This window comes from Corapipo altera, unplaced genomic scaffold, assembly GCF_003945725.1.
Source record: "Corapipo altera isolate COAL_440 unplaced genomic scaffold, ASM394572v1 57, whole genome shotgun sequence".
In the NCBI taxonomy this organism is placed as follows: Eukaryota; Metazoa; Chordata; class Aves; order Passeriformes; family Pipridae; genus Corapipo; species Corapipo altera.
The window spans coordinates 1,022,592-1,032,914 of record NW_020884905.1 but is presented as its reverse complement, the minus strand read 5'-3'; the positions used below and the strand labels follow the sequence as shown (position 1 = coordinate 1,032,914).

Below are 10,323 nucleotides of genomic sequence, written 5' to 3'. Positions count from 1 at the left end.
CGGGGGCCGGACCGGGCGGGGCAGAGCCGGGGGCAGAGCCGGGGGCCGGACCGGGCGGGGCAGAGCCGGGGGCAGAGGGTCTCGGGGAGCCGCTTGCGGGTGGAAAGAGCTCCCCTAACGCGCTGGCTCGAGCTGTGGGCGCGTTCTTCTGCCACCCTCCCCTTTAGAAAGAATTGGTAAGTGCCAAACAAGGCAGACAGTCCCTCTCATATTAACAACGAAAGCAAAAAGTTGCAAAGAAGAGATAATTTGAGGAGGAAAAAAAAAAAAAAAGAGAGAAAAAGTTATTCTTCGCCCAAACACCCCCGCCCGCCCCTTGAAACACTTAAAAAAAGATGTTGTAATACAAAGCCATATGCAGTCCTGAGGTTGACATTACTATCACCATCTTTCCCAAACACTATAAATAACCTACTGTAACTACCAGTTCAGATAATTAATCCCAGTGTGTCTGCAAATGAGACTAAACATGAGTGTACAACACTTCTCACTCCTCAGTTTTTATTCTAGTGTCATAAGCACTGGATAATCTTTAAAGCTTTACAAATAAGGTGAAGTACTACACAAAACAGTTCTCTAGTGCAACTTGTTGTGTAGTTGCTTATTTATTTTTTATCTTGGTTCTAATAATTTATACCTGTGTTCTTACATTGCTTTATTTACTTTTTTTTTTTAAAGTTCCAGAGCTAATATTCCTAAATATGACTTTGTTTGGACCTGATCCTGTGAACCTAATCAGAAATATCATTCTCAGTACTGTTCCATACAAGATGCTTACATGAATGAGACCATAGCTGTAACAGCACATTAAATAAAGGTTGTTGGTGGAAGGCATTTACTTTTCATGGAAATCAATGGGTTTATTTTTCCTTATATAGGAAAGTCCTTTCTATATGACTTTCACTTGTATTTAACCATTAATTAAATAAAAATTTTTTTTCTACTTACAGCTAATTATCTAAGGGGTACTTGTAAGAAAAGGGGTAGTAAGGTATTATCTCCAGAACCATAGTTTTTATAACACCCTGTTTGACTCAAACTTTCACTACAGTTCAAGGTAACATTTCTAAGTCTATGCTGCACTTAAGGGGAGTTTGAATGAGCATACTCAAAATAGTCTTAAAAATACTTTCTTTGGCAACAGAAGCAAAGATGGAGCAGTGGAACCATCTACTATCCGGAATCCAGAATCCTTAGAAACTGTTTGTGTTGAAGCCTATTATTTGTAAACCCATCTAGCTGGATGCTGAATCTAGGAACTGAAGAAGCTGAAGCCCTGCTATCAAATGTTTGCATATTGCTTATATACCTTTCGCAAAATTACAAATACTATTTTCATTGCATAGAAGTTCTCATTTGTGGCAATTAGCAACAGCCTTTGTAAGCACCGGAAATATTTAAACTAATCTTTCTTTTCTCCCCTGTAAAAATATGTACAGAATAACCAAGTTTTTTCAATTCCAGTATTGCATCTTGTAGTTTTTACTATGATAATTTAACTAATTCTTCCTTGTAAAATCCTAGCTTTAAGAATGTTTTCAACCAGTACAACTTTGTTTTTATAATCAATTCTAATTACTGGTTTTAACATTTGATATCAAATATCAAGGCTACAGTGACATCTTGTGGCATTTTTCGGTAAAGAAGCAATTTTCTTGTAGTCCTGTTACAGTATTTGAACACTAATATCCTGACTTTTTCAACTAGGATTTATCTTTCAGGTATTTTAAAACCCTATGTTGCATAAGCACTAATTTCTACAGAACATTCAGAGGTGGTGATGAATCTGTTTAGACTCCAAAATATTTTCAAATGACATCTAGGTAATATCTTAGAAGAAATAATCACATGCATATTATTTTGTTTTTCACTAAAGAATCCCAAAGCACTTTTATAATCACCAAAGGATAAAAATCAGCCTTTAAAAAATAAGCAAACAAACCCCTTTTGGTTCCTAAAGAAAATGAATTATGACGAGCTGAAGTCTTACCTTTGAATTTTCTTTCCTATCTAAGACTAACTGCGTAAGGCTGTGTTTTTTTGATGCCTTTTCTTCCCTCACAAGTAGGCCTTACCTAAATTAAATGAGTGTATGTGGCAACAAGTACACGTTTTTTAAAAAAAGAAATCTTGGTGCTGCTCATCTGTATGCAAACTGTGAGCTTACTTTAGACACCTTAACACTGAAAATTTTGGTAAATAATCTGAAAATCATCACAAATCTGCTTTCTGTATTTTATTTGACAATGGTACAAATTAAATTTAACAATATCATTAAAAGCTTGTTCTATTCATTTTTTCACTGATACAGAAGAACAAAAAACCCCAGAACAAATCAAAACAACTCCTTCCATCCAACACAGGGCCCAATACTAAGATTTGGCTGAGCTGACAGTTTGTTTCACATTTTAAAAATAAGATAAACAACAACTGTGAGTCTTCACAATTCTAGCTGATACTGCACAGAACAGAAATTACGGAAGACCAGTAAGTAAAAGAAATACAGTAAACTACAACTGGGAAAGTTGCATTTCTGGAAAGATGATAGACCTGTTCGTATACTACCAAGCACTACAACACAATAATTAAAAACTACTTTTCACTATTACAACAAAATTAAGCAGACTTTACAATGCCATGTTAAGATTTTGCCCTTTAAGTCTTACAAAAGTACTAGGAAGACTTCACTGAACAGAAATCAAATCCTTTAGCACTGATAGAACAAGGCAAAAGAATCCTCTGTTCCCCCAAAGACTCACACCCTGCTATAAAGAACTTGTCACATTCTTCAATCACTTTTTGTTCAGCTAATGTATTACAAAAAAATGATAAAATTATACATTTTTTGTGCAGATGCTATTTGTTTACTAGGTATTAGCTGTTATTGGTTGCCCACAGATACCTTTGAACTTATACTAAGAATCAATCAAAAGCTGATGCAGATGAAACTAAATCTGCTTTGGATGCCAAATCTGATTCTGTGGTCCAGGAAAATCACTGTCTTTTGTTCTTTCTTCCATACCATAAAAAAACCCCCAAAAAACCCCAACCCTTCTGCAACTGTAATGGAAAAGGTTTGCCCTGCCTATGTTAACATAAGGTTTCCAGAACTACAGAGCCCCAGTTTAACAAAAGCTATTGACAGCAGCTCTGTTTCTTGCTACAAATGAAGCCAGGAAATTCAGAGACTGATAACAGTCCATCCCTGTCAAATATCACTGTAGTGTAAAATACTTTTTTTTCCTAATGCTTTACCCATTCATTGCACATTTTAATTCTGTTGTCATAGTCACCAAAACCAGAGAAGGAACTAGAAAGTAAATATGTATTTGAAAGAGTAGTTAAAAAAAAACAACAGACCTTTACAATTACAAAATGTACACTGTAATAAATGTAGAACAGCTTGCTCTTACTAGGAATTGTAAATAAGACATTTTTAACAAGTGAGGATTTTCCTGGGCACATTTTTGTATCAATGTAAATGCAAAATATCAAAATAAAACTAAGTACTAAAGAGAGTATTAATAAATAACATCCCATCCATTTCTTTTACTGCTTACGTGTCATATTTCATGTATTCATGTTTCTTACATTTCCAACTGCTAGGATTTACCTTTCAGCTGCTTGCAGTGTTTCAGCAACTCTAGGCAAATCAATAATAGGAAAAAAAGCCACATCACAGATCATTTTCCACTATCTCAGCAGGAATAGATATGGTAGGCAATGGTTTTAGGACTATCTGAGATTAAGGTGAGGTACTCTTCTTGCTTTCATAGCAGCTTCAGAACATCTCAGGACACCAAACAGCTTATATACAAAGGGGTTTTGTACAGGAGTGTAGAAACCTGGTCAGCAGTTCACTGTAGCTCTTCTACAGTTTCACTGGGAACAGAAGGAGGTGAGGAGAGGGAAAGCAAGGAAGCATCTCAACATATAACCATCAAAAATATGCCTAGGCCTCATTAGACTAGATAAGTATATTCAAGAAAAAAAGAATCAAAACGTAAGATCTGAAGGGTGAGAGTGCATTTTTGACTGCATGTTTCTGAAGAATTGGCCTAATAATTATAGTAGCTTTTCAGATTTTAAGGAAAGAGGATGATTTCATCACAGCTAAACATTGTTATATATTAAGTTTTTAGAAAACTTACCTTGGTGAATTAGTTAGAAAGGAAAAAAAAACCCACATAAAAGCCCAATGGAGAAAAATCAGAAGCTACACAGAGGGATGGCCAAGATGCAGTAATTACACCTTATTCTCTCCTTGAACTCAGCGGAGTTTACTGAGTACAGTTTAACATTTAACACCTTAAATTCATTGGCTTACATTTTATTTTTGTGATTTGCATAATTAGGAAAACCAAACTGAGAAATCATGATATTAGAATATTTTAAGGGCATGCCATCATAAATATTAACCAGTTTATTTACACAGTAGGATCTCTGTAACAAATGCTCTGCTCGGTGCCACATTCCAGAATAGCCACTGTTAGTGTCTTTTTCTAAATTTCTTATATCAACAGGCTTCACAAACACACCTGAAGGCTTTCCAGTATGCTTGGCTACCAGAAAATTCATGGCAATATCATCACAATTTTGAGTTTCATCTATTAAGGCGTAAACTGCTTCTGGCTGCCGTTGAAAGTCTTCTAAATATCCACTGTGAAAAAATGCTGCACCAATAAGAACCATAGAATACTGATCTCCATTTCCGAATCCAGGGTTCTGCAATTCAAAGCTACCATAACTGTATACGCCTGAAGGAGTAGAAATGTGCTTTCTAGGAACAAATCCCACTATATGCTCTGGAAATTGCTGAAAGAAAAAAGAAATTTAAAAAATACCAAAGTGAACCCCACGCTGTGAAATGTGTGTTAAGTACGTTCAGAGAGATTTATGCATTTTTTAAATGAGAGGAGCACAAGATTATTGCCAGGAAATAATGATATTGTTGACATATGGTCCTTTGATCTGCATAAATGTTGCAATTAAATACAGTTTCACAAAACTGACACAGTATGCCTCACTCCACATCATGCAGTGCCAAGACACATCTTTCCACAAATTGCAGCTGTGTATTTGGCACTGAAAATAACTTTACAGACATTTTATCTTGTTTTGCAAAGCGTAACACTTTTGTTCAACAAACTACTATACTACAATAAATGTAAATAAATTCAGCAGTTAGCAGCTTCATGTTTTTGTAAGTAAGAGTTACAATTTTAAAGTTATAGATTACAGGTACAGCTACTACAAAGGATTATTTTTGTAATTTCCACTATTCAACACTTCAGTACTTCCAAAATCTAACTTTACAACTAGAGAACCAATGGTCAAACATTATGATACAGTATTACTCCAAATAAACCCATTAATCTCAATTGTAAGTCACAAATACTGCTGGCCAAGATGCAAAACATTACCTGCCAAACAGAAAAGGCAAAAGCAAGGTCATGAGCACTGACTAGAGTGTCATCATCCATCATTAAAACAGCTGAAGGGAAGAAAAAAAAAAGAAAAACTTTTAATTTATCAAAAGATTAAATACATGAGAACAGTACGCAGCACAGTATTTGACAAATTAAATGTGAAATTTCTATAACCATTAAGCTGAATTACAACTCCCTGAAAGTAGATTAAGAAAACATAACTATATTTCAAAGCTAAAGCAAGGTTGCAGCTTTGTGGTAGCTGGAAGCAAACCTAAGTTTTAGATTATTTGCCAGGCTGGAACAGAACCCAGCAACTTTTGATCATCTGTAGTACAGCTGGAGAGATATGTGTTGGAAAACTTGGGAGTGTTTGGCAAAGCAGCTTAAAATTCTACTAATCTTGTGTAAAGATACAACTAAAATAGAGTTAGATACCTTTCTTTAGCATATGAGCTTTCTAAAGGATTCTTAGAGTAAAATTTTACTCATCTCCTCACTACTTGCAAGTTCTAAGTAAGCAAGTTAAATAAATTGCACAGGCAACATTCAATATGATTAACTATAGAAGGAAGACTTTGCCTTGAATTTTAGACAAAAGACTATCAGGAAGTGGAAAAGGAAGGATATTCTTGGAACTCCAGATGCATTAAGGCTTTTTAAATATACAGTAGGCACAAATCGTATGACAGTAAATAAAACACTTGGGAAGTTGAAGTTTCTAATGTCTTCCTAGAAATCGTGGGTTTGGAGTAGCAAGGCATGTTAGGAAGGGGGCAGTAAATAGAATTACCTTTACTAATCATGAGTAAGGTCAGGTCTGTAATGCAACAAATGGGGTTTTTTTCCACTTGAAACAAACAGGACTTATTGTTGTACACCTCCTGGAAAGAGCTTAGGAAGAATATGTAGATGAATAGCCAAAAGACTGGGGAAAATACTCTTAAAAGGGATGCATAATTTGAGATAAAAAGCCAGACAGCTAAGGAGGGAGGTTTCTCAGAAGAGCAGAACATGCTTGAGAACTCAAGTCTTAAAGGAATGGATTAAATCAAGTCTTTACCAGATAACTTAAGTCCAGATTAGTGCATACACTCAACAAATACATGCACTATGAATTTCAGGAAGAGAGGCCGAACTACCTATGTCTGCCTGACAAAGGAAATGGGGAACAGTTGCAAAAGCCCATGAAATACTTTGACATCCCTCTTCTTTTTCCTTACTCTTCACTGACAGCCTGTTGGTGGTGTGCATCTGATATCAGAACATCGGTTTCCTCTATACTACCCACATTCTAAGTGACCCCGCACATTCACGGATTTATTACACAGTATAACTCAAACCATCTCTCTTTTAGCATTCAGATTTTAAGCATGAAAGTAATATCAGTAGTAGTGATATGAACTGCTGATTACCTTTTGTTTCCAGCTCAGGGAAATTCTGCAGCCTGTTTCTCATGCGATTTACACTTTGAACTTTAAAGACAACAGGGACAGGATGAGGCCCCAAGGAATTCCACATCTCCTCTGGTGTCTTCTCACCAATGTTGTTCCACACAACAATTACTTTATGTAGGTTGGGGATGGCTTGATAATGATTTAAGAGCTTTAGCAGTAAGTCAGTTCTATTATACGTCTGCATAATAAGAGTAAATGAATCCAAGGTAGACTGACTCTGGGGTTTTGGTTCCCTTCTCAAATTGGGCAATTTGTCATCTTTGATGTTGGGAAGCAAAGCTGTTAAAGCACCTGCCACAAGAAGTAAGACGATGATCACCACAGAGGTGAAGCGGAGTAGGCGGATTCCCATAACTCTTCCTGGAAGCTTACAGAAGTGAAAATACCTTCAAAACAAGTAACAAGAAAGGAAAAGTCATTAAATCCATGTTAATGAGCAGAACTCCCACAATATTAAGCAGATTTTGGTTCAAGTAAATAAATAAGGAGGATTTTAGGATTTTGGCCAATTCCTGTCAAGACAGATACTTCTGGTACTCTGTTTCTATGTTTACTTGCTTTTCACCTTCTTTGGTTAACTTTGAATTTCATTTTTTTGTGAAAATTAATCCAGAATAATTCTTCAGATTGTTCATTGTTTATTATTTTCTCAGTACTGTGTTTTTGAATGAACATAGATATATTTCATCAAATCTATCCAGCTGAAATTAGAAAGCAAATTTGTACTGATTCAGTATTTTCAGCACTGCAGGAGCTCTACTTTAGCTGGGAAGCAAAAGGGAGAGAAGATGCTTCCTCAAGAGCTCCTCATACAGCTTCCCCTCAAGGCCCTTCACCATCTTTGTAGGTCTCCTTTGGATGCTCTCTAATAGCTTTATATCCTTCTTTTATTGTATTCTTACATTAATTATTATATTCATATATAGCTGCATGGGACCACCTGGAGGTGAGGCCACCCCAGTGCAGAGCAGAGAGGGACAATCCCCTCCCTCAATTGTCTGGCCATGCTTTGCCTGATGCCCCCCAGGACAGGGTTGGCCCTCCTGGCTGCCAGAGCATTGCTGACTCACATTCAACTTGCCAGTGACCAGGACCCCCGGGTCCCTTTCCGTGGCACTGCTTTCCAGCCTCTGATTCCCCAGTCTTATATCCCGGGTTGCCCTGTCCCAGCTGCAGAATCCGGCCCTTGTATTTGTTAAATTTCATACAGTTTCCTTTTCTCCTCCTTTACTCGTAAGATTAGTATGAATTGAATGCAAGATGAATACTCTAAGCTTGCTACTTAGTAGTTACTCATCTATATGTATTACTCATGTTAGTAATTTCTAGGTTTTCAGCAGGGAATTCTGATCAAATTCAGTGATCCAGGACAGCTGAACAATTACAATTTGAGAGTGTTTTTTCACTGCTTTTTTAATCCTTCTTTTCCAAAGTGCAAATACCATGCTTGAAAATGTGAATGTAAATTATTTTAATCTAAAAAGCCTCGCGACTCACCTCATTGTTGCCAAGTAGGATCGTTTTTTCCCCCCTTCTTTTTATAGGGCAGTTGTTTGTGATCTTTAAATCTGTCGGAAATTAAAGGGACTATAATTGAAGATCAACAATTATCTACATGCTACCCAGCATTCTTCTACAAAAAAAAGTTCCTCTCAGTTATTGACTGATATACACATTCATGGCAATTATCCCATCCTTTTTCCTATTGCTCAGTTGAATTGTCTCTGCCTCTCAATGAACACTCCAGAAAGAAGTTATGACACCAGATGGTCAAAAACAAAAGAACAGCATGTTTCTCTACTCACAAAATTGTCCCCTTGTGCCAGTGCAATGTCTGTGTGTTCCATCCTTAAGTTCAACTACAGAGATACAAGGAGTTCTCCAGAACCTCACCAGCTGTTGCTTTGTTCACCAGGCACCACTAAAATATATATTTGGCTACCACATTCAGGCAAGTACTCCCAATGAAGTTATTTTATTTTATGGCTCATCCCCTTCATGTTCTCCTTCCACTGAGTTAACGAGTTACATCAGGGGTTTAAGACACAGAATTTTGTTCTTCCCATCTGGTTTGGCAGCTTGGAAAATATAAGTGTAAGCACATAAAGGAAGGATGTACACGATCCTTCCTTTTGGAGGACAGCAGAAGAAACCGGTGTCTGTTAAGGCTCTTAGACTGTGGGAGGGATTTTGTTCCTTTAAAACTAGAAAGAGTCTTTAATTTTGATTTAGGAAAAGTACTGTGAAAGCTCAGAGAACAAGAATTTGCTGAATTTGTTGAATAATTGAACCAATGTGAAATTTCATAGGAGAAATTTGTTTGGGCTACATAAAAAAATATATTGCTTCTTAAAAATACAGATTTGCCAATTTGTGTGTATAACAATCAGAATATGTCCACGTACACAGGTCTTCCCAAATCTGAGTTCCAATTTTACCACTACTTTGTGAGGAGAGGCCACTGAAACCATTTCCAGAAGCTAATCACTTGTTTTGGTTGCCTAATTTTAAAGGTTTAAACAATCACATCTGATTTCTAAAAATTATTAGCAGGAGTGGCTACTCAGCATTTATGAGGTCCACTGTATCCTCATCGTATGTGCTTTTGAAAACCTTAGATCCTCTTTCCCCAGTTTGCAACCTAGTTGCAACAATACTTACCAGTACTACTATAACGATAAATTAAAATTTAAAAGCATACAATATTGTTTGCTGTTTATGAGGCTTCCTTGCTTATAACACATTCTAGTGCTTACAACATGTAGTGACAAGCAAGGATTATATTATTATACAGTCCCTAAATAAAATAAGCGCCTATTTAGATTTTTTAGTATTAGCATCATGGCACTTTCTGATGTGCCGTGAAAGCGCAGATCGGTTTTGCCAGTTAAATTACAAAACTGCAATGCAGGATTGACCTCTTTTAAGAAACAGTACAGTACTCCCTGTACACAACACAAAATAAAAATGATGAAAATAAACCCCCGCTGTCAAAACCCAGTGGCTTAATCCTCGTTCCGAGGAAAAGATTTCTCGAGCGGGTGCCCCTCCTTTGGTGGGCAGCACCCCGTCAGCAGCACCCCGCAGCAGTTCGGTGCGGCCCGGCAGCACCGCAGCATCAGCATCTCCCGCCCCGCGCCCGCGGCTTCGCTCACGTTGCGCTTCCTCCGGCCAGGCGGTGCTCCCGAGGCGGCACCGGCAGGGCAGGGCAAGGCAGGGCGGAGGATCAGAGGTGCCCGCCCGGCCCCACCGCCCGCACAAGCCCCTCCGGTGACTCAGGGGCGGCCCCGCGGCAGCGCCGCTTCCTGCGGGGCGTCCCCGCGCTTCCTCCCGGCAGGCTCCGCGCCGCACGGCGGGTCCCCGAGCCCCGGCGGTCACACGCGGGGCGCGCCGCGCCCCCGCCCCGCGCCGAGCGCCGCCGCGACAGCTGCGCCGGG

General features: G+C 38.2%; 1 protein-coding gene across 2 annotated transcripts; it reads right to left on the bottom strand.

Moving 5' to 3' along the window:
- Positions 1-2,221: 2,221 nt before the first annotated feature.
- EXTL2 (exostosin like glycosyltransferase 2) lies at positions 2,222-10,166 on the bottom strand. 2 transcript variants are annotated; one of them, XR_003529008.1, is made up of 6 exons: positions 10,042-10,166; positions 8,384-8,454; positions 6,845-7,272; positions 6,223-6,323; positions 5,424-5,494; positions 4,773-4,815 (listed from the first exon to the last, which is right to left on the bottom strand). XR_003529008.1 is itself a non-coding variant. In XM_027651577.1 (5 exons), exons 2-5 carry the CDS (start codon positions 8,386-8,388, stop codon positions 4,324-4,326), a joined length of 996 nt encoding a protein of 331 aa, XP_027507378.1. In that variant the 5' UTR covers positions 8,389-8,454; positions 10,042-10,166; the 3' UTR covers positions 2,222-4,323. The 2 variants fall into 2 exon arrangements, 1 of the variants encoding a protein (XP_027507378.1); XM_027651577.1 differs by lacking the exon at positions 6,223-6,323 and having other exon boundaries at positions 2,222-4,815.
- Positions 10,167-10,323: the final 157 nt, after the last annotated feature.

What these genes read in the sequence shown, in the direction of transcription:
- EXTL2 (XM_027651577.1), bottom strand. An exon ending in CCCTGAGCTGGAAACAAAAG is followed by an intron (nt 5,495 to 6,844) that starts GTAATCAGCAGT and finishes TCTTCCCTTCAG; the next exon opens with CTGTTTTAATGATGGATGAT. An exon ending in TTGCCTTTTCTGTTTGGCAG is followed by an intron (nt 4,816 to 5,423) that starts GTAATGTTTTGC and finishes TTTTTCTTTCAG; the next exon opens with CAATTTCCAGAGCATATAGT.